The 25,454-nt window shown below is 35.8% G+C and overlaps 1 protein-coding gene across 1 annotated transcript in view; it reads right to left on the reverse strand.

Moving 5' to 3' along the window:
- Window positions 1-25,454, reverse strand: part of SPEF2 (sperm flagellar 2) — a 94,775-nt gene that overhangs the window by 48,090 nt on the left and 21,231 nt on the right. The window contains exons 7-18 of the mRNA XM_009285176.1: window positions 20,137-20,325; window positions 18,774-18,961; window positions 16,644-16,812; window positions 12,205-12,424; window positions 11,609-11,739; window positions 11,323-11,390; window positions 8,240-8,324; window positions 7,311-7,414; window positions 6,194-6,441; window positions 4,308-4,416; window positions 2,867-3,024; window positions 1,307-1,446 (exon numbers count right to left, since the gene is read on the reverse strand). Of these exons, the coding sequence (XP_009283451.1) occupies window positions 1,307-1,446; window positions 2,867-3,024; window positions 4,308-4,416; window positions 6,194-6,441; window positions 7,311-7,414; window positions 8,240-8,324; window positions 11,323-11,390; window positions 11,609-11,739; window positions 12,205-12,424; window positions 16,644-16,812; window positions 18,774-18,961; window positions 20,137-20,325 (1,809 nt within the window). The remainder of the gene's footprint in view (window positions 1-1,306; window positions 1,447-2,866; window positions 3,025-4,307; window positions 4,417-6,193; window positions 6,442-7,310; window positions 7,415-8,239; window positions 8,325-11,322; window positions 11,391-11,608; window positions 11,740-12,204; window positions 12,425-16,643; window positions 16,813-18,773; window positions 18,962-20,136; window positions 20,326-25,454) is intronic.

Raw genomic sequence — 25,454 nt, forward strand, 5'->3', positions numbered from 1 at the left:
TGTGCATTTCTTTGGAAAAAAAAGTGGCAGTATTTTAAATGAATGAGAAATTCCAGCAGAATACTCCAGTATCTGTGGGTTTGGATATACTCATAAACTAAGTGAAGATACCAAGTGAGTACTTAAGTATCAAAATTCGGTGGTACACAACTGTTCAAGCTGGTAAAAATCTAAGCTGACTGTCTAGTGTTGCAAAAATGACGTTTGACTGACTGACTGTCATGAAATGCAAAATAAAGCCCATGGCCAGCGGAAAGCCAGCATATGCGAGCTAATTGCAGCCATGAAGGCAAAACTGGTAAATATTAGGAAAGGAATTACAGAACAAAATACAAAGCATCATTATGCACCCTTTAAATCTACTTCTCAAATACTGCATCCAGTCGCAGCTCCCTATCTCAAAAAATTTATATTAGAACTAGAATAGACAGACAGAAGGGCAAGAATTATGACTGAACATATGAACAGCTCCACATGAGGCGTTAAAGAGATTATGACTGGATTGGATGAGCAAAGCAACACTGAGCAAAATGAAGATGTAATAGATGCCTGTCCCATCTTAAATACCTTCAGAGGGTGATTATAGAATTATTATTCATTGTATCTCACAATACAAGAACTAGGGTCATCAAATGACCCAAGCAAACAACAGGTTTAAAGCAAGGAGACAGAAAATTTTTTTTTTAATTAGCATAATTATACAGGCTATATCATGGAGGCCAAAAAGTAAATTGCTTCAAAAAAAAGCAACTAGACATAATCACGGAAGAAAAGTCTACTGAGAGCTACTAAACACAAAGATGCAGACATAAAGTCATCTCAGGAAACCCCTAAATTTCAGATCATTGGAAACTAGGAAGATGTCCACAGGGAAAACATGTTAGAAGAAAGTATCCTAGGAGAAAGATCAGTGTACGCTCTCCCCATTCTTACATTCTTCCTACGAGATCCACAACTGGCCCTTGTCAGAGACAGGAAACTGGCCTAGTAAGTCTATGCTAGTATTTCATAAAATTAAAAAGTATTATTATTTTGGCATCCATGTGCTATTCTTCATCATCATTGTGAAGAATTTAGAAAAAAACAATGATCAAAAATTTAAAGTGTTTCCTTATTTTATATATTTTAGTAGCAACTGTTACTTGCATTTTTAGATATTTATAATACAGTACTTGTGTATCTTTCATTGAAAAATATTGAAGAAAACAACATGCAATGAGACGAAAGGTTTAGGTAGAATATGCATAAAATCCTGAGAAAAAGATACATTTTGATATCTAAGACTTTTAATCCTGAACGAAGGTACCTTGGGAAGTGGTTCATCTACATAAATCCATTCCTCTGATCCTGGTTCAATTGGTGGTGGTGCCACAGGAATGGGAGGAAGCAAATCTTGACGTGTAACTGGTAAAAGCTTTTTATCTGGTGATATTTCTTGAGCAGACCCTGGTATATGAATGTACAATTAGTACCTTCAAATGTATTCTAAGTATCAATAAACAGAGTTAGACATTTATGCTACTCTGACAAGTTCAAAATAATGAACAGATTCAGTATTTCATTACTTAGGTGTTGTTCACCATAAAATACACCTATCAAATCAGTGATGCCATAGTTATAAAATCACTTCCCAGTTAAGCTTATATTTTGCAGGACTGACACTTTTCTAAAACCATCACTGTGAGAGAAACAGGAAGACAATGAATTAGTATGTATGCATATGAAACAAATTCTTTACCAGGTAGATCAAGGTCAGTGGTGTTGATACAATTCTGAGATTCATTATAACTATCATGATTTCAGGGACATAGTGAAGGATATTTCAAGATAATAGTGAAGGACAGCTTGGAATCTATCAACATAAATATGAAATTAGACATTATTAACTGACCACAGGGATTATTTCTCCACAGGGAGTAAATAGTCCTTACAGTACTTCTGCAAGATAGCTGGTTTCTCACCAGAAAACCTCAACTCCATTTGCATCAATAGGAATTTTGCCATTGACTCCATCAGGGCTATGAATTATATCAAGCACATAAAAAAAGCAATTCCAACCAGGTAGTTCTTTGAAAATGCTCCCTCCAGTTTTCTGTCAGATGTGATATTCCCAAGAATTTTTCATGAACTGGAAACCTTGTGCTGGAGTAGTGATCTAAACTTTTACTGTTAAGAGTGCTTTTCAAGCTAATACTTTTTTTTTTTTTGGTGGTAGAAAACTCATCAAGACTTTCTTGTCATAATTATGAAGAAAAAAAATGGTTATTCAGAAGTCTACTAATCCTGGTTTACTTGATGCATCTTTTCCCCTGGATTCTTCATCTTTCTTCCTTTTTTATTTTTAAAGGATTCTTTCCTTTTGGGTGATTAAGAGAAAAAATGGAATAAAGATGCACCAAAACACATGTCAAAAACACTCCAAGTTATCCATGTTTTTAAGCTGCTGCTGATAAATGAATATAGGTTGATAATGGCAAGTTAGTCTTTCTTATACCATTATGCTATCCAATATGGTGAAGATGCTAGCTGTAATATTTAAACCAGGAAGAAAGGTCTGAATTTAGTAATCCTTTACTTCATGGAATTTAAATAAATCAAATTGACACTTTCTTTTAAATATTTTAAAACTTTTTCTCAAATGATCTTTACAATTATGTGAAATTGGCCCATACCCTCTGAAAAGGTAAAAACACAACAGAAAAGTTCAAAGTTCTGGTGCAGTTATCACTAACTCACATATCCCCAAAGTCTTGCAGGGCCAGTGAAAATGTATGTTTCCATACAGTTTTATATAGTGATCATTAGTATTAATTATAAAGAACAATGTCTTTTCTTACTGAATTGTAAAAAGAACAGGAAAACTTACTTTCATTCTGTTTTTTGGCAATTTCTTCCATTATAATTTCCTTCACTGTTTCACACAGGAGACTTTCTTCTGTCTCTGCATTGACTTTCACTAGAATATTTTGATGGACTGAAAACCATTTCTCTAATTTTGGCCATGTGTTTAGAAAACCTGAAATTCTATAAAAATCATATTAAAGTATAAAATTAAAATCTAACTAATGGAAAACAAAATATTTTCCCAAATTAATAAACAAAAGAAAAAGCAGACCATCTAATTTAATACTAAAACAAATCCAGGCAATATTTTTTGCAAAATAATACTCCATCCACATCAACCCCTTCAATTTCAACACAGGAGAATTTTCAAAATCCTACTGTTAACAAGTCTTCTATATTTCTTACTCATTCTTGTCACAAGCTAAACCTACTTTCTTATATCACAACTAAAAATAATAATCAATGAAATAATAGTCTGAAACAGTTAATAGTATCAAATATTTAGAAACAAAACTTGTTCTTGATTTTGTTCTTTATGTAAAGTTAAACATCTAATGATTCAATAAAAAATGAAAAACTAGTTGTTTTTTATAAATATAAAACTGGAAGATACCATTTTAGAAAATCTGTAACTCAAATGTAGTGCATTTCACTCAAGGGCAGTCACATGATGTATGACACACTTCAGATATATGTATGCATAGATACATATATATACATATATGTATACGTATGGTTCATGCAATACATATCTGAAAAATAAAAGGCAATATTTTTTGCAAAATAATACTCCATCCACATCAACCCCTTCATTTTCAACACAGGAGAATTTTCAAAATCCTACTGTTAACTAGTCTTCTATATTTCTTACTCATTCTTGTCACAAGCTAAACCTACTTTCTTATATCACAACTAAAAATAATAATCAATGAAATAATAGTCTGAAACAGTTAATAGTATCAAATATTTAGAAACAAAACTTGTTCTTGATTTTGTTCTTTATGTAAAGTTAAACATCTATAATGATTCAAAAAAATGAAAAACTAGTTGTTTTTTATAAATATAAAACTGGAAGATACCATTTTAGAAAATCTGTAACTCAAATGTAGTGCATTTCACTCAAGGGCAGTCACATGATGTATGACACACTTCAGATATATGTATGCATAGATACATATATATACATATATGTATACGTATGGTTCATGCAATACATATCTGAAAAAGAAATTCTCCTTGGAAGAATACCTTGGAAGAGCAAAACACATGAATTCTTATCTTCTAAAATTATTTATATTGTGCCAACAATGAAAGTACTCTTTAGGCTTCATGTTAGAGAAACTCCTAAGTAAATTCTTAACATTAGGCATGACAGTACTATCATGGATCACATATGAGGTTCAGATGAATTACATGCCTAAACATCTGGCTGAAGCAACTTTTTTGTACTTCATATAACATACCTATGTAGCACCTGATCCCTGGCTAAGCCAATCTTCTCTTCTAGGACTTCAGCATCTGAATCTTGATTGTTGTTCTCCTGTTCAGTTTGAGATGACTTTGATTTATCTGCTGTGTGGAAAACAGCATATATGAGCATATATCGAAAAAGGCAATTATGCAGGCAGTTATTCATCTGAAGAAAGATAACTATTAAAAGAAAAATCTCAGTGTTCCTTGATCTTTCATATCTTAATTTAAAAATTGGGTACCAAACTTTGTAAAAGAAAGGAAAAGTCAGAGAAAATCATAGGAATATAAAATTAAGCTGGAAAGGACATGAAGATAGTGTCTTGCCTCTCCCTCTGTTTAAATGAATAGCCAATTATAGCACTAACATTTCCTGATGGATGCTTTGCAGTCATAGAAATCTCCATTTGTAGAGAGGGAGCGTTCCTGTGAATGGACTATTTCAGGCTTATCTATTCAAACAGTTAGAAGGTATTTTCCCAGTGTAATCTGAATCTTCCTTGAAGTAACTACTCTTTTTCACAACAACGGGCAGATATTCCACTGCACTGGAAGACAAGGTATTGTCTCTCTCTGAGTCTTCTCTAAATCTAAAAAACCCTTTAAGTGATTAGAAATAAGCAATTTTTTATAGTTTTCTGATTTTTTTAATTGTTCTTCTGACTCTTTCTATGACCACATTACATTTTATGAAATAAATTTTGTTTGGATTTCTGAGATTATATGATGTATTATCACATTTTCAAAGTGTTTTGGCAATACAAGGTCTTTAACAAGAATTTCAAGTGTCTAATCATTTACCTTCACCTCATTGTTAGCAGAAGCTCTAATGATTTTGCCTCATCCTCACTCCTACCTATACATAAAAGCTAAAAGTAAACGGTGCTTTAATTCAAGCCATGCGCTATGTAAGTGCTGCAGTGAAAACAATGAAGAGGAATCTCCTTATAATATGGACAACATGGGATATATTCATGGAAAGAACTTCTGTTTCACCAAGGTGAGTAAGGGCAATTAAAAAATTGTGGTCTGGAAGTGAAACAGCCCTCAAAAAGCCTTTGATGCCTTTGCCTTTGTTGGCCAAAATTGACAATTTCTGATTGTTCACTGACTAACTGAAGACAACACAAAGGCAGTAATCAATAGGGAATGAATGTTGGCACTCCCAGGGAATGAATGTTGGCACATCCCTTTGTTTATCATTTCCTTCATCTCTTTCCAAAATGGATATTTTTCTCCTGGAGAAGAATACTATTTACACATACTCATTTGTAATGAGGCATATTTCTGCATCTGTTGTAACTTGCATTTTCTCTAGCTGCTGTTTTATGTGTATCTAACACCAGCCACTGTGCTATCGCAGCTCCAGTGAGAATTCAGTACAAATACAAGCAAGCATATACACACGCACTTGCACACTTCTGATCTGCCTTTGACTGAAACAAATAAAAGTATTTGAAATAATCTGGAAGCATTCAAGGTGATAATGCACAATTAATGAAAGTGATACTGTGAGATGTAGAAAAATTGTGCAGTAATGCTATTTTGCTGCAGTAAGTACAACTTACAGGTTTATCTGGTAAATAATGTTTGGGATTAATGTGTTACTTATACCTAGTCATGCACTTTTAGACAGCTAAAGTTAAAAGGGCCTTACAAATGGAGAAGAAAGTTGTCAAGAAATCTAAACAATTTCTAATTTCATAATTGTCATAGGAAATATAGATATTATATAATTTAGTATTTTTAATTAAAATATGCAACTTGCTATTATGTTGCAAAGTACATTAGTCATTTCAGTATTATAACTACCTTTACATTCCCCATACATCAGAATCTGCTTGTCATTTTACTTTGTCAAAAGTAGTTGGAAACTTACACTTGAAGTCAGCCACACGTTTCAGTACCACACTGTCTGAAATATCCAATAATACAGAAACATCAAATGCAGGTAAGGTAGCAGGAGGCTTGTTAGGGGCTCTGGGATCTGTAACAAGTGAGAGCTTTCCAGAATTCGCATCTTTTGCTTCTGGATCAATCCCTGTATAGGCTTTTTCAAATAGCTTTGCCTGATTAATTGTCATTGGAAACCCATCCACAATCCACCCCTTCTCTGGTGGTGTTTGGCTGAAAGTAAATGAAGAACCAGAATTATACAGTGAATTGATAGCATAATCATAACTCCTAAAGAGCTTGCCCTAGCAGTCTTTCATTCTGAATTCAGTATATTAAATATCCTGATGAATACAGAATATGACAGACATAATTAAAACTTAAACTGTAAAGCAATAGATTTTTAATCAGAAAAATAACATCAAGCCTAACTAAAAGTGAAAAAAAGCAAAAACAAAACAATTTTTGCTGTCTTGATAAATAAAGTTTTCAAAACCGCTCTCTATACAGACTATGATCAGAGGTGTAATTTCACTGTTTTCTCTACTAACTTTTGCACTGAAGTAACGAATAGCAAAATCTGTTTCATAACTTTAAATATACTAATGGGAGTAATATAACTTAAATGATATTCATGTGGGAACTTAAGTGCTAATTGCATATCAGGGTAGTTGAGACAATTTTCTGTCAAACAAGAGTAGACAAAAATAAGTAACCTAACTGCTGAAGTATGAATGCTTGGATTATGCATTCCACAAAATCTAAAATAAAAAATACTAGCACGTGCTGAATAGCTTCCAACTAATAAACAAAATAGAGACATTAGTTATATTTAATGACTATCCAATAGTCATGTGTATATTTTTACTTACCTTCAGTAACGTACAATAATGTCTGCATAATTTGGGGCTAGGCTCTACTGCTAGCATTCTACTGCTAGCATAAAATGAGCATTAACTAACTAACTAATTAGCTCCACTTTCCAAGTAGAAGACTCCAGTGTTCAAAAAATACCTTAATAAAGAGAAATGGCTGAATCTGGACTACAAGCTGGATAATTACATTCTAAATAACTGAAGAGAAAAAGTTATACAATTTCATACTTAATGGCTTCCAATAGGATGTCAATTAGTAATTCATCGGGAATACTTTTTCCTTTCTTCAACAATTTCTGTGATGCGGCGCCAAGTTGGGCACGTACAGATAGCTGTGGAAGAGTGCAGCATAAGACTAATATGCTCAGAATGTTCACAATATTCACTGTTAAAAAGAGTATGATTCTACTTTGCATATTATATAATATTTATTTATTTATTCAAAGTTAATGTTTATTGTGTTATTTATTTGTATTTAATATTTATTATTATCTATTAAGGAGAAATAGTTTCACCTGATGTAAAAAAGGCCTAATTTAATTGAAATCTCCAACTGGTTTCCATCATTACACCCGTGAAAATGCCAGACAGAAACGAGGTTGAGAAACAAAGCACATGAAGGCCAAGAAATAAAAAATTAAGTGTCCTGGTTCTAAGCTTATTCTGATTTTCAGTACCATAAATCCACTGATGGTTTCGTACAGCAGCATTTAACTTCGTTAATTCTACAGGGATTCTTTTATATCTTAGCTTTCAAAGTATTTTCCAGTGAGCAATAAAGTCAAAGAGATCATTGTAGAATTAAGTATTTTTGAACGTAAAGAAAAGAAACCTTGTCATGGGATGAATGATCTGCTTGGCAGCAGCAAGACCAAGAATACATTTTTGCTAATTCAGGGATGACATAGAAAGTACCATATCTTATGTAAATGTGAGATTTAACAAGAAGATATAGAATTTTAACAATACGTACGACTCTAACAAACATACACAGGAATAGATTTTCATAATAAACTCTTTTCATATTTCATACAGAAATGCTTGCAGTGAGGTCAATAAATTAATTCAGAATGATGAAAGAGTGTCACCATTTAAGTAATTTAACCATTTTAACTAATGCATCTTTATAAAGTAGAAGCTAAAATTGGATTACAAACCTTGGATAGGCCACCTTGACTGTTATCTGATTTAAATTCTTGCCCAGATGGATCCTTTTTGACAGGACAATTGCCTAAAATAGGTACATTATAAAGTTTGACAATTCTATAATATTTATTACTATAGAAAAATAATAAAAGTATATGCCTTATTATTGTTCTTTGAACAAATCAATACAGAAGGTATATACAATCATTAGAATCATAGGATCATTGATTAATTCATGTTGGAAGCAACTTCTGGAGGTCACCAAGTTCAAGTTCAAACTTCTGCTCAAAGTGGCATCAGTTAAAAGCTCAGACCAGGTTGCAAAGTTGTTTACCCAGTGTGATCCTGAAAACCTCCAAAGATGGAGACTACGCTACCTCTCCAGGCAATTTGTTTCAATGCTTGATGATTCTCATGGCGAAAAGGCCTTGTCTTATATCTAGTCAGAAGGGCAACAAGAAGGGCTTTTAGAGGTATCTCCACAGCAAAAGGAAAGCTAGGGAAAACGTGGGCCTGCTGAAAGACACGTGCAAAAGACTGAGCTATCCCAAGCCCCTGAGACTAGCAGGAAAGTCTGCAGCAAGAAAGATTTACCCTTGGTGGAGGAGGATCAGCTTAAGGAACATTTAAATGAACTGGAAATACACAAGTCCATGGGACATGATGGCATATACCCACCCGTGCTGAGGGAGCTGGCAGATGTCATTGCTAAGCCACTCTCAGTAATCTTTGAAAAGTCCTAGTGATTGGGGAAGATTCCTAGGACTAAAAGAATGCAACTGCCACTCCTCTCTTCAAGGAAAGCAAGAAGGGGGAATTGGGGATGTACAAGCCAGTCAGCCTCACCTCAGTCCCTAGGAACTGATGGAAGAAATAAGCATGGAAACCATTTCCAAGTATATGGTTTATATAAAACCTGCTCTGCTTTTAAGTTTTCTCCAGACTTAAAATACATATAGCAACAAAGGCTAGTAGTTTTTCAGCAGCTGCTGTTTTACTCATTTGATCAGTACAGATTGCAGACTGCATTGCAGTCTAGGTATCAACTTAGACTAATTTCCCCCCCCAGGAAACCTACTTATAATTGTGTTGAGCTTCGTGCCACAGTGGTTTGGTTCCTTCTGTTGCACGTCTCTCCATATATTTATGCTACACTCCAGCCTGCAATAACCATATGCTGAGTAATACGAAGAAGAAAAAACAAAGGGGAAAGAGTATCTAAGAGGAAGTCAGTATCGATGTAGTAGATTCCTTCCAAGGACAAGAAGATGATTGGGAGTTGTCAGCATGGATTTATGAAGGGGAAATCATGCCTGACTAACCTGACAACCTTCTACAATGCGGTGGCGGGCTCAGTGGTTGAGAGAAGATCAGCGTATGCTGTTTACATTGACTTTTGACACTGTCTTCCTTAGCATCCTCATAGACAAACTGATGAAGTACGGACTAGGTAAGTGGACAGTGGTGGACTGAAAACTGGCTGAACTGCCAGGCTCAAGGGGTTGTGATCAGCAGTGTGAAGTGCAGCTGACAGTCAGTCATTAGTGGTGTAGCCCAAGCGATGATTCTGAGACCAATACTGTTTAACATCTTCATTAACGACCTGCATGATTAAGACAGAGTGCACCCTCAGCAAGTTTGCAGACGATATAGAACTGGAAGGAGTGGTTGATACACCAGAAGGTTGTGCTGCCCTTCAGAGGGACCTTGATGGGCTGGAGAAAAGGGCTGACAGGAATCTCATGAAGTTCAGCAAAGGAAAATGCTTCTGGTGAGGAAAACCCCATGCCTTCAGTACCAGCTGGGGGCCGACTGTCTTGAAAGCAGCTTTGCAGAGAAGGGCCTGGAGGAGAACAAGTTGACCATGAGCCAGCAATGTGCCCTTGCAGCAAAGAAGGCCAACAGTATCCTGGACCACATTAAGAAGATGTGGCACTGGTGAGACCACATCTGGAGTGCTGTGTCTAGTTCAGGACTCCTCAGTGCAAGAAAGACACGGATATATCGGAGCAGGCCCAGAGAAAGACCCTGACGATTATTAAGGTCTGGGAGTGTCTGATGTATGAGGAGAGGCTGAGAGCTGCGACTGTTCAGCCTGGAGAAGAGAAGGCCTGAGGGGAATCTTATCAATGTGTAGAAATATCTGAGGTGGGGAAGGGAGTAAAGGAAACAGAGACAGATTCTTCCTAGTGGTGCCAAGTAAAATGACAAAAGGCAACAGACACAAACTGAAACACAGGAAATTCCATTTAAACATAAAAATATTAACCGTAAGGGTTACAGAATATTGGAACATGTTGCTCAGTGAGGTTGTGGAGTCTCCATCCTTGGAGAAGTTCAGCATCCAACTGAACATAGCCCTGAACAACCTGCAAACGACCTTGTTTTGAGGAGGAGGATTGGACTAGGTGATCTCCAGAGGTCCCCTCCACCCTCAATCATTCTGTGATTCCGAGTTTAGGTGGCCAAGCCCAGTGTCAGTTCCTTTGTTGATAAGATCTGTTGTAAAGAAAGATAAAGTGAGGGGAAGTGAGGGCTTGCCCTTCCTTCCTTTGGAAGCTGCTTTTAAGTTGAAGCTCTCATCCTGGACCCTGCCTGTGGTACACTATAGCTGTGTAGCAGCCATGTCTGCACCCCATATCCTGACTCCTTGATTCTGACCCTGATCCACACCTGCTGACTTGAGTTCCCGGCTTGACCTCAGACTTGCTTCATTGGCAGAATTTCTGGGTTACCACCAGACTGAGGTTCACGCTGATCAATGTCTCTGGACCCGATAGTGACCCTGACTTCCGTCAATATCCTCACTCTGTTGGTGAATGTTGGCACTTCCTGCTTTGCTATTGCCCTCGTCATCTAGATCGCCTTCCTTCATGGAGCAGCCTGCACTTGCTGCTCCAAGACACTAGGAATGTGTGGAAAAAGGAAATTCATAATGGAAACTACTGTGAAAACTCACGATGTCATGGATACTACCTCAAATGTACAAGAGAAAGGGGAATTGCCATTTAAATCTCATAAGATAATAATTAAAATTAAATTTTATAAATATATATACATATATAAATAAAATATATACATACCTTTGGCCCCATTGATAGGTGTTTCTGTTTGGAGTTTCTTTAGAACTTTCAGTGGTGATTTTGATAAGTTCTTCTGGACCTTGTATCAATTATGAAAGGAAATGGATCAGAAAGGAAACTACATATTACAGGAAAAACAAGCCTGTCAATTCAAGCTGACTCTTGAAGTCTTGTAAATCAAAACTTAGAATTGAGTTTGAAATTGAGTAAAAAATTGAAACAATATGCTTTCTTCCTTATATAGTTCATTCTCATCTCCCTGTGAGAGCCAAAACCAAAATTAACAAAAATGCTTACCTCATTTTGTTCCCCAGAACTCTCTGCTTCTTGTGGAATCACATTGTGTTCGCTTTTCATTTCATTTTTAAGAAAAGCTTGGATGGCCTCTTGAACCAGTGTATCAACAGATAGTACCTGAATATTGCAAACTAATACACAAAAAAATTAGATAACTTTACAGTTTGAGTTGAGCATACATACAGAGAGACTATTACTGGCAATTAAATTAATGACTTCGTTTGGGCTTTTGATGCAAGTTTTTTCCATGGTCTCTTCTCTGTAACCACTGCACAGTGTGTATACACAATCACATAGCTATCTTACTAGTCTCTTCTATAACAAACATCCCCAAAGAAGTTTGCCAAAAGCACTTTCAAATTCTCAATGCAGAAGTAATACTATATTAACACTATATTCAAGTTCAGGTGTTTTTAATGTTATTTTGGAAAATAATGAATGAATGACTTGCAACCAACCCCTGCAAAATACAGATGCATCTGAGGTTCAAGGATTAGTAATGCAAGGATTTGCACAAATGATTTTCATTGTAAGAGTGGGATTTTAATGCAAATAAACATTTTGAAGAATTTTAGACAAAAAAAAAAAAAATCTACCTTTTTCAATAAACTTTACACAGGTAGTTTTTCCACTAAAAATTTTTCCCAAAATACATCCCTTGACAGGAAATGGAGGAAATACAGGTGGTGAAGATTTGGGTTTTGGAGGATAGAAAATCTCCATCAGTCTACGAAGCACATGACCCAATATGTTATTATTAAGAGGAGGTTTGTTTTTACTGTTCTCTTCAGTTGGGCACCATTCCCCTGTCATACTCTGTATAAATGACAAATTACCAAATAATTTGTGAATATGCCTTGTCTTTCATCTTTCTAGATATATGTATTTATATACAAACACAATACATACAATAACCAAATCTGAACATTACTAAATAATAAAATATTTTTTAGAATAGACCCTTGTTAAAAGCTATAATTATGCCACAATCATTAAGCATTTATTGATATTCACTAATACCTAGTTGAGAGAGACAAGTACTCCTACAACCATTTTCATAGATTCCTAGAATATTTTTTTTAATTCCATAAACATGAAAAATCATTTCACCAATACCACAGAATGAATCAGTAGCAGATTTTTGGAATAGAAGCTCAGTATCCTAATATTCAGCATTCTAAAAACTGGGCAACATTATTGCCCAGTATCACACATAAATCTTTGAGAATTTTTATGGACAAAAATTTCAAATATAATACACATTCAATAGAGAGAAAAAAAAACCAAAAACCAACAACCCAAAACAAACAAACCACCATATAATTCAAACAATTTTAATGGAACGAAATACTGAGTAGAAACTTCCAGTTCATCTACTCTGAGACCAATATAAATTTATCAGTGGTATGAGTTACCAGCATACAGCTTAATGAGGTTTTGCTAGTAAAGATACTCATACTGACAATCACATTGGAAGAAAGATGAGAATGGAAGGATATAGTCAAAAGAATTGAACACAGAATTGTGCTTTTGCCACTCTAATATATACTCTACCAGTATTGGATCTTACAACACTACGAAAGTCCTGATGTGCAGTTTATGCTATGAGAAGCTAAAAGAGAACATTTTAGTATGCAGGATAATACTAGTCCTGTATTAATTATTATTTGGCTGCAGGCTACTAAACAGCTGTTTGGAAAATATATGGACTAATAATATTTCCAATTAGATTCTAGCTTGTCACCTCATTTGGGGTGCACGATAAAGGGTTGAGAGGCACAGTCAAATGTTTCAGCAAGAGAAATTCCAACTAGGAAAAAAAATGAAGAAAAAAATGTTCGCAATGGGAGTGGTTAAGCACAGGAACAGGTTGTACAAAGAGTCTGTGGAATCTCTTTCCTTGGAAGTACTTGAAAGCTGACTAGACCAGGTGCTGAGCAAACTTATCTGACTCAAGAGCTGGCCCTGCTTTGACCAAAGAGGTTGAACTAAATGACCTCCACATCCCTTTCAACCTAAACAGTTGTATCGTTCTATAAATTAAATATTTAATCACCATCAACAGAAGCAACCAGTTTCAAAGTTCTACTGAAAGATAATATTTTGAATTCATGTTCCAGGTAGAATATGCAACCTTTTCCCGAACTTACTATCATGAATGATATATTGCCACAGCATACATTCTACTAACAGAACGTGATCAATGTTGACTCTGAACATATGTGCATTAGATAGAATAACACAATGTAACTTGTTATCACTCTAAATGAAAATATCACCTATTTTTAATCAGTAAAAATGAACAAAAAAATCTTGAGTTGCACAATATCCCCCCTCCAATATATATCATAAGATGTACTTCTTAACAATAAATTGAAAAGACATGCTTAAAAACAACAAATCCTTGTCTTATCTGAACCATTCTTCCTTAAACATATAAGTAGAGATGGATCAGTTGTTTAAAATTCTATCAGACCTGTAGGAAAAATTAATTCCAAATGGAATTGGCTCCCCGTTCGAAGTACTCGCCTTTCAGATTCCTTGCCCTTTTAACCAGAAGATTGCTAGACTGTACCTCTCTTGAGCTAAAGTAGCTTACCTGTCAGAAACAAGTTTTCAGGTATCCAGGTGAGAGTTATATAACTCCCGGTAAACACCCTTGATCGAAACTGGAAATTATTTGATATTTTGAGCAGTGCCTACTGTTATGCTTGTTTTGGGTGATTCCATTAATTTATTAAGTGATTAGCCACAGCTGATGATGTGATACTTTCCAAATATTTTCAAGCTCAATCTAATGTGGAATATGCAATGGACTGATAGCACTGTATTTTGTTCTTGTATTTTATCAAATATATATGAAACTTTTAGTCAGTATTCCTAATGTAAACTTAGTATTCTTGAGAGATGCCAAATTGCCTGTGCTGGGCTTTTTTCTCAAGGGTTAAGAAAATCAGCATAAACTTTGCTAGAATGCCCTGCCAATACACTTTTATCTAGAAGCAATACTTTGAAGGTATTAGCTGTTCATTTAGGTTTTTAGAAGACATATGTATGAATTGGTGCCAACAATTTTACACATCATATGATACCAGCTTTTGATGAATGCTGATTCAGAAAGGCATAAGACTAACAACATCTGGAAAAACATTAATTATGTGAATGTGCATTTGAAACAGACTGGTAGCAAAAAAGAGGCTTTAAATGTATCATTAAATGTTTGCGACGTTCAGTGCCCTTACATCTAGAGAAGACTACAGAGACTTTGTAATATAGACAACAATATGGCTGAAAAACTTAATTTTTCATTAGTGCTCCCCACTAACTGTTTCCTGCCTGTATGTCCTCCCTGTTGGTCTTGTATATACGCCTTTTTTCACCTGAAGAAAGTGATCATGAAAATCACAAGGACCTTATAAATAGATCAGAAAAACATATGTTAAGATTGAAACCAAAGTAAATTGAGCTGTCAGGCATTCATCACAGAAACTCATAACAAATATTTATACTCATTGCAAAAGAAAATGTAACAATTAGAATCATAGAATCATAGAATCATTAAGGTTGGAAAAGACCTCCAAGATCATCGAGTCCAATCGTCAACCCAACACCACCATGCCCACTAAACCATATCCCTAAGCGCCTCACCTACACGTCTTTTAAATACTTCCAGGGATGGGGACTCAACCACTTCCCTGGGCAGCCTCTTCTAATGTTTAACCACTCTTTCAGTAAAGACATTTTTCCTCACGTCCAATCTAAACCTCCCCTGGCGCAACTTGAGGCCATTTCCTCCTGTCCTATCGCTAGTTACTTGGGAGAAGAGACCGACACCCACCTCGCTACAACCTCCTTTCAGGGAGTTGTAGAGAGCGATGAGGTCTCCCCTCAGCCTCCTTTTCTCCAGGCTGAACAGTCCCAGTTCCCTCAGCCGCTCCTCAGAAGACTTGTTCTCCAGACCCCTCACCAGCTTCGTTGCCCTTCTCTGGACACGCTCCAGCACCTCGACGTCCTTCTTGTAGTGAGGGGCCCAAAACCGAACACAGTATTCGAGGTGCAGCCTCACCAGTGCTGAGTTTAGGGACACGATCACTTCCCTGCTCCTGCTGGCCACACTATTTCTGATACAGGCCAGGATGTCATTGGTCTTCTTGGCTGCCTGGGCACACTGCCGGCTCATGTTCAGCCAGCTGTCTATCCATTAGTTCAGGATGTGGATAAAAGCACATATATATTGTAGTTATAATTTCCCAACAAGTCAAAGACAGGTTATTTGCCATGATTTTGCCATATTCTAGTTAAAAAGATTATTTGAAAAGACTAAATATGTAACAGGATTTTTTTTTTTCCCCAAAGAAAAGTATCATTAATATAATTAGGAAAAATTGTACAATACATTTCAACAGGGAAACATTAATCCTTCATCTTTCACTTGTGAAATTACATTAATATATTGTAAAGTTGAAGAAAAGTTTTAAGGCACCCTGAAAAATAGCTACTTGTATTCTAACAGAAGGTTAACAAAAAGATCAGCCATTTTTAATAATTTTCACAAACCATCTTAAAATAAATGGATCACTCAAAATCTTGTTAGAAACCTTTCACTCAAAATTGCTGAAATTAAGACTATCAGGTTTTGTAACAGATAGAGTATTTCATGCTTTTGCTGGCTACTCTCTGTTGCATTTTCAAACATGGTAGCATTAACCACACTTTCAGATAACAATTAGCTAAAAATTAATTGCATTGCAATTAACATGTTGGTCCTACGAACTCAAGAGAGAAATATAATCAATGTTATATACAAGAATGAAATTATAACAGTCTTCTAAAATTGCACGTTTTCTCCAGTGCTACTAACATAAAATATAGCCATATATTTCATATAGAACCTCAGGCAATGAAAAGAAAATGCATGTCAAAATTGATATCAGAAACTAGTAAAAGAACAAAATGAAACATCACAACAAAATGTTTATGATCATGAAAAATCAAGGTGTATTATCTTCCATTATGTCTTATCAGTTTGATGTACCTTGTATTCACCATAATCTTTTTCATCTAACAGATTCATTTTATTCAGCTCTACAAGTTGTTCTGGGCTTGGTTCATTTGGCAAAGGTTGAATTGAGGCTTGTTCATACATTGGTTTTCCATTAAAAAAAAATTCCTTCCAATCAAGCATCAGTTTTAATGGAATTCTGCTGCAGAAGAAAAAAAAAAAAGAATGAGTTCCAAAACAAAAATTAAAGGGATAAGATATTTGAGAATAGTGGACCCAAATTTACAAGAATCACAATCGTGAGACAAGCATATGCTAAACTAGATATAGTTTATAATGCTTTCTATAATTATTACAGCTTTTTGTAAGTGCTTGGTTACTTATATGACAGCTGTAGGCACTTGTAGGCTTCAGTATTTTCACAGATGTGTCATCACACAGTATTTGTCTGGTAGAGCTATGTAGTAACAGTTTTGCTATAGCTACTTTTCCCTGCTCCAAAATATTCTTCCCTTTAGTGGGGTAAAGCCTCCTCTTGCCAAAAATCTGTAGAATTTTTTCCTGGAAGCTAAAATTAATTTAGAATTATATGAGTAATTAAGCTCAATTTTTTTTTTCTTTTAGAAAGGAAAAATATTTATATGAAATGACAAGATAAACTGCATATAGTAGCAAGCTAAATGCAAACAGGATGCTGACATATGTCACACTAGAATTCTATGGCTGCTAAATAAACAATATAGATAATAGCTTAAATTTAACAAATGGTCAAAATTAAAGTTTCTACTGTTTCTTAAGATTACATCAATTTGGACTTTCTTTTTTGTAGTAATCCTGGAAGCAAATTAATTTAGAATTATATGAGTAATTAAACTCAATTTTTTTTTTCTTTTAGAAAGGAAAAATATTTATATGAAATGACAAGATAAACTGCATATAGTAGCAAGCTAAATGCAAACAGGATGCTGACATATGTCACACTAGAATTCTATGGCTGCTAAATAAACAATATAGATAATAGCTTAAATTTAACAAATGGTCAAAATTAAAGTTTCTACTGTTTCTTAAGATTACATCAATTTGGACTTTCTTTTTTGTAGTAATGATTGTAGATAGTTGAGTGTTATAGCTTTAAACTCTGCTGTTCAAAAATAATTGAATACCTGTTGTATGCATCCTGCACAATACAGTGCATAGAAGGACAGACAAAGCATACCTATAGTGGCAGTAAATGCAGATACAACCTTGATATGCATACTTTGGAAAGATATTTCAAATATCTGTACATATTGTGCACCACTCAGTACAAGCAAATGTGACACTAGCTTACACTGGAACCATGACTGTGTCAGACAAGGAAATCATCAAATCATCGCTAAACTGTGTCTAGGCTGACTATTTTATCATGTACTTACTGGGCCTAAATTTACATAATTTCCATAAAATATAATCATATGTATTTCATATGGTTACAGCTTTATTATTTCAACATACAATTACACTAAAAGGCAATGAAGATTTTGGCATACTTTCGAATGCTGTAAGCCTTACTCCATAGTCTAATCACTGAATACTAACGAAAGAACAGCAGTAACAATGCCCCACTCTGTGGTTTTGGAAACAGTCCTACAGCACAGGCACTTGGAGGTTACTGCCTTGTTAGGACTTTCTCAGAAACCCTGATGTGCAATTAGGGCACATCAGAAGAGGGAATCCCAGCATGTAGGACTCAGAAGATTTTGGACTTAGGAAATTCATTCTATGTATATTACGCTAAGGAAGTGTTTGGCTAGTGGAGCAATCTACAATGAGATGAGTACCACTCAGTTTTTAATTTTTAAACTAAGGAATTTGTCCACAAAAAAGGAAATCAGTAGTTCCACAAGCTGTAGAACTAGTGGATCTTGGTCTCCTAAGGATTCAAGTTAGCTGAGTTTTCAAGAAATTGTGCTAAGGCTTTAATATTAGTTCACCTTGTATTACACATCAGTGAATCCTCACATTAAAGTAATATCATCATTTTCCCACACAAACTAATTAGAGCTGTCCCGTAAGATATCTGAGAATCTACATAAAATGTTATGGTGCTTAAACCAGTCTGAATAATGAAGCCTAACAGCTACCTAACAGCTGTTATTTCTTCCTAACAGCTACCATACTCACTTGTTTGTCAGTAGACGATACTCTCCTACTTTTGTTGACAAATCAATGATTTGGTTGATCACTTCCCAACATATAAAATAATGCTTTTTATAACGTGCCTGAGCTCTTTCAATGGCAATTTTCTCATGACGTTCTCTTTCTTTGATAATCTGTTCTTCATAATCAATCTTTTCTTGTTTTGCAAGAGCCTAGAATTTTTTTTAAAGCGTAAATTTGATATTGCAAAGAAAATGGAAGTGCAGAAGTGCACAGTCCTGGAAACGAAAATGAACTTGCTCATTTAAGTCAAGAAATGAAAACAGCTAGATTCTCACCAGAGTTGAATAGCCAGCAAGCAGATTAACACATAGACAAATCTAAAAATTTTTATTCATTCTATAAATTCCAGTTTGTTTGCTTTCTAACTGCTAAAATATCATGAAATAAAGGGGAAATATATTAATTCTTTCATGACAAACAGATTAAGAACATATTCAGTGCTTAGGAGGCAGGGGAACATGAAATGATGTTGTCTACAACTATAGAACAACTATGCAGATGCATTGGTAAAGGCTTAGTTCCACAGAAACCCACAATGGAATACTCATTTAGAATATGTGACAAGTAATTTAACTTACAAGATTCTGATCTGCAAATAATTTGATATTATTGATGCTGTTCAATCTTTGAGAAAGATCTCTGGTCATGGTAGAACATTATCAGTAGTTCCTGTGATGATGTGTTCCTTTTGGCTGAAAGTGTACTTAAAGAGATGTTGTAATCAATAACTATAGCTGCTGATTACATAGGACTCTGGCTGTGTTGGAGGATTTGGAGCTGCTAATTGTTTTTGGCAGGAGCAAAATAAGATTTCTACCATCACATTATAGCCTACTATGAGTGCAGCTCTTGGCACTTTGCAACAGGATTATGAGTTCTTTTAATTTATTAATCAACTCCAAGCTCCAAGGTAGAAATTAGCACACGAGTGAAACTCCTCCAGCATTTGTCAAAAATGGATGTTAACAGATTACATCTAAAGGAAATGAAAAACATATTTCTTGAAACAAGATCTTATGTCATTGTTTTTTGTCATTTTGCCTCTGCAAGACTGTGCCTTTTAAACTCAGCATACAGAGATGTTTTCCTACAAAGTTAAAATTAGTTTGGAAGAAAAGATCAAAATTGGACTTCAACTTGCTCAGCTTTATCCCTTATTAACTTAGCTATAACTTTGAACCTCGATAAAAGAATATATTCATCATTAAATTACCCTGTCCCTAGAAAAGTCCTAAATTCTAACAGTTGACAATACAAATTGATTTTATAACAGGACGGTACTGTAACAGTCCTGCAGCAATTCAGAGAGCAAATAATCTTTTACCGCTTCTCTATCAAGAGCTTCTTGGAACTCTTTCAGTCGTCTTTCTTCATATTGTTTTTCCCTGAAAATTCTGTTTTGCCTTAACACCTCTTTTTCATGTCGAACATGCATGAGTTGAACAGCAATCCTTCGCTCCTGCTGAGATTGTCTCATTAGTCTGTAAATAAGTTGCTCCTCCCGGTAAGCCTCCTAAAAGATAAAAAATAATAGTTTTAAGCACAGCTTATAAACTATTTCATAGACAACTCATCAGTGTCTCATAAGAGAAATATGAATGGAGTCATATAACAGCATTTACCTGCTCATTTGATACATAAATCTGTAACAACATACATACCTATATATGAGTACTATTTTTGTAAACTATATGAGAATTGTAGAACTATAGAAGTGAATTCTAAATATGTCTTAACTAAGATACTCAATAAAAATATATTTGTTCAGATTATCTCAATTTTAACTTGGATATTTCCTGTCTGCAAAGAAACTGCAGCATATTTCAAATAACTGCTTCTGTATGTAAAGATATACCCTTTTCTCAAATCATTAACTTAGCCCTGCTCTTCACCAGTCCCCGTTCTCAGCCATACTCTGCTGGATCCTTGATGACTCTATTCTTCTACACGTTTGAACTTTTTCCTTCTTTCTTGGGATTTGGGTAATTACCTCCTCCATTCTCCTCCATTATATGGGGAAGTATTCAGAACAGAGGAAAATACAAGACTTCTAGGTAACAGTTTCAGTGTTCTCACTGGGACATGAATAGAATCCCCTATTCAGTGCCACAAGAAAATAATTCTGAACCATTGCTTGAAGCATGGTCAGCGTGCAGACACTTTGAAGGCTGTGGACTGTTACTTTTCAAAGTACTTGTCAAAACATAATAGTATCTTCTCACTACTACACTTCTCTAGACTGTTCTTGGTATCTAAACTAATGCTTAACCTAACCTAAAGTTTTGCCTCACTACTTTCACAGTCCAGAACTACTTTTGAGTTCTAAGCAAAAGCATCAGCTTGCCTTTCAAACCCCATTGCCAAATATCACTCCTACAGCAGAATTTTAGAGGAAATTTCCGATTCCCTGGACATTTGTTTCAGATGCAGCAAAACTGCTATGAAATGTACTCGAATTTAAGGACCTAAACTGGGAACTGATCTGAAGATTTCAAATTCATTTTCCTAAGAACAGAGGAACAGGTAAAGCCAGTTAGTAGTAGTACGAAAAACATTCAAAATAAAGTATCACTTCTATTTTCTTTTAATCTGGTTTATTTTCCACCAGCTGCCTGTGACAGAGAGGGCAGAACACATTACATAAATTCCTCTATAAATGAAATATCAAACTTTATTACATAGTATAATACTATTTATGAAAGAACTTGACAGAGGTCCAGATCTGTGCTACACAATGCAACCAGGACATCTGTAATAGAGTTCTAACACAAAGCTGCAAAACATGGCTATTTTAATTGCAATAATAAGAACAACAACTTTCTAATTAATTTAGATCTTTAACATTGATGTTAGGGAGATGCCAATAGCTTTCAAACAAAATTCTTTCCATATTTTTAAGTTCCTTTCCCTTTACAGTTGCTGGGAGTAAAGTACATTCCAATTAAATACTGGTGACCTGAAAAGACTAAGCTGATATAAAAATCCCTCAACATCTTGCTTATTTTAGCCAAAATGTGAGCTTTGCACTCCCCTTTCCTAGCACTGACTCTCATGACACGGCATGATAGTTCTAATGGCAAAGATGCGGTCATTTCAGGCTTTAATCCCAGAGTGCTTCACCTGCACACAATATTGTCTCTCTACAAAGCTTATCACAAAATGAGGATCTAATTTTGAATGTGTTTTGGTTATACTCTATTTGTAGTGTACTGTTTGTATGCTATTTTTCTATGCACAGAATTATCATCATGCATGCAACTGAAATGGAAAACAATGCAATAGTAACAACTTGATATGCACTTCATATTTTCATATTCATGTTATCTGTCATTTGATATAGTTCAGGTGATGAAATTTTCCAATAGCACGGCCTACTGAAGAGTTAATCTGTCCATTTATCTCTTACATTCATGAAGTCAAGGCAATAAAAGGAGACACGATGCCCGTTGCTGCCTCAGTTCTATCCACTGCTGCTTTGGACTTAGTATTTTATTAAGATTTCAAAGAGCAGAGGATGCACAGACTTTGCTTCCTATTACAAGTAAATATCCTTCATTGTTTTCTTTAGTTGCAACTGCTTATCCTCAACCATGGATTAGTACAGCAATAAGTACTCCACCAGAGGAAAATGGATCTTTAAATCCTAATTCACAGAAGATTGAAGGAGCCACCCCAACAGAGTGGTCATTTGTCATACTCAAACCATCAACAGTATGGTGCAAATAGTTGGCCCAGCAAGAAATCAAAGCACGTCATCTAGGTGAATGCGCTTTTTATAAAGGAAATGGGGAGATGCTCCTTTAGAACACTTCAGAGCAGCCAAAAGACACCTTTTCTTTGTTAACTAAAGGGTAGAGAACTTCGATATTCTAAGTGATCATATATTTTGACATGCTGAGTAGGCCTAAAAAGAGCCAGCAGGAAATTTCTGAGGAACAAGAATATATGAAAAGGCAATTAACTTAGAGCTACACAATGGATAAATTAGGATTCAGAACACCAAACTCATAATTTCAAAAAGGGTGCTTATTGGATAGGGGAGTGAAGCATTGGTAGCTATCTTTCACACAAGCAGGAATGGACAAAGTACTAAAACCTAAGGTTGAAAAGTTTTGAAACTTGGGCATACTAGAAGACAAAATAAAAATGGTAGTACAATTTTTTGACCTAACTTTTTTTTTTAACTTCTTCACAGAGGACTGTGAAATCATTAATATCATAAATGGGACATCTTAGTTCTGATTTGAAAAATTACTACTGAGAAAGCATAATACACACTTTTTTTCAGTTTACCTACTTGAGACAACAGTGGCATCCAGTGGCCAAACATTAATGTGTTTATGTTTCATGTTGTTCATACATAATTACTATATCACGTTTTTCTATTTTTCTATTTCCTTGTTTAATTTACATACAAATGAAACAATTCTGTCCTGTTGTGTAATCATATAATTTATGACCAAAACTTATAGCTTAGCATACAAAAATCTATTTAATTGACAAGCAATAATCTAGTAACAGTTCATTTCCCCTCACATCTTCATCTTCTCAATTTATTCCTGATGGTAACTTCTTCCTGATAACTTTTTAAATTCAGAGAGATAAAATCTGAAAAGAGATTTAAAAATAATGAGTACTTAGATCAAATACTTTGTTGAAATGGTGGAGATCAAAGATTCAATTGGGATGAAGCCATGTTACTGTCAAACACTTCCAACTCCTGCCTATGAAAATCTGACTGGCATCACCTTGTGCTCCGCATAGAGGAGTGTCATGTAATTGTAAAGTATTTTTTCTCCCAGGCTCCAACTTGTAGTGTGCCAAAACTCAAAAATTTGAACAAGATTCTTTTAGTAGAGGTTTATACGTATGGACATGAAACACACGAAAACACTCTGAAGGGATGAAATTTGTTTGACTCTAAAGGATCCCTAGCCCTGTGTTCAAGTTTTATGCAGTATAGGTAAAAATCTGAATGCCCTGTGTTAAAGTTTTATGCAGTATAGGTAAAAATCTGACCCTAATGTCTATTAGAAAGCTACAATTTCAGTCTGCAAATCCTTTCTGGTTCTATGTCTAATGGAGGGAGAAAGTAATTTTCAACTACTTTGTATATTTATTTAATTTTTAAAGAAAATATCCCAGTTTGGGTCACACTTCTCTTAAGTCCAGCAACATCTAATTTCTGAAATCTCACAGAGTTCCAACCAGACACCTCTTCCTCTGCTAATTTAGAACGAAATTACCACTAAATAGATTCTCTGATCTGGTCAGACTACTGTTTCAACTGCTCACTTCTCTTTCCTTCTAATTCCTGCAGTCTGTGGCTTCTATTGTTCCTGTATCAACACTAATTTTTCTTTCTGGGAAGTTAGGAACACTATTGTTACTTTTGCCTTGCTTTGGCACCTCACTGGAGCCAGTCTGATTGGCAGCACATTGCAACAATTCCTCCATCTCAAGCTGACAAGGCTTGTACTACAACTGCAAGGTGGACCAGCTGTCTGACCTCCTCGACAGCCCTGGCTGGCTTTGCTGGCTTAGAGCTGCACTACAGGGACTTTATCCTCTTCTACAGTATGTAAGAGTTTTAATTTGGCAGGGCCAGCTCGATTGGCAGATCCCCTAGTGTTGACTAACCAGGTGGCTTTTGCTAAATGTGTATCCCAATGTTTGAACGTCCCAGCACCCATTGCTCTCAGTGTAGTCTTTAACAGTCCATTGTATCGTTCAATTTTCCCAGAGGCTGGTGCATGATAGGGGATGTGATACACCCACTCAATGCCGTGCTCTTTGGCCCAGGTGTCTATGAGGTTGTTTCGGAAATGAGTCCCATTGTCTGACTCAATTCTTTCTGGGGTGCCGTGTCGCCATAGGACTTGTTTTTCAAGGCCCAGGATAGTGTTCTGGGCGGTGGCATGGGGCATGGTGTATGTTTCCAGCCATCCAGTGGTTGTTTCCACCATTGTAAGCACATGGTGCTTGCCTTGGCGGGTTTGTGGAAGTGTAATATAATCAATCTGCCAGGCCTCCCCATCTTTATATTTCAGCCATCATTCTCCATACCAGAGAGGCTTTAACTGCTTGGCTTGCTTGATTGCAGCACATGTTTCACAGTCACGGATAATCTGTGCAATAGTGTCCATGGTCAAGTGGACCTTATGTCAGTAGACATTAGGGTCAGATTTTCACCTATACTGCATAAAACTTGAACACCCCTCAATCATGAGCCCATCTATATGTTGCATCTCTTCCTTGATGGCCTGAGGTGTCATGGGCCCACTGAGCTATAAATAATTCACCCTTATGTTGCCAGTCCAGATCCACCTGAGCCACTTCAATCTTAGCAGCCTGATCCACCTGCTGGTTGTTTTGACGTTCTTCAGTGGCCCAACTCTTGGGTACGTGAGCATCTACGTGACATACTTTTACAACCAGGTTTACTACCTGGGCAGCAATATCTTGCCACAAAGCGGCAACCCAGATGGGTTTGCCTCTGCGCTGCCAGTTGCTCTGCTTCCATTGCTGCAACCACCCCCACAGGGCATTTGCCACCATCCATGAGTCAGTACAAAGTACTGGCCACTTTACTCGGTCAGCAACGTCTAAAGCCGGCTGGATGGCTTTCATCTCTGCAAACTG

Source organism: Aptenodytes forsteri, unplaced genomic scaffold, assembly GCF_000699145.1.
Source record: "Aptenodytes forsteri isolate BGI_AS27 unplaced genomic scaffold, ASM69914v1 Scaffold120, whole genome shotgun sequence".
NCBI classification, from domain to species: Eukaryota; Metazoa; Chordata; class Aves; order Sphenisciformes; family Spheniscidae; genus Aptenodytes; species Aptenodytes forsteri.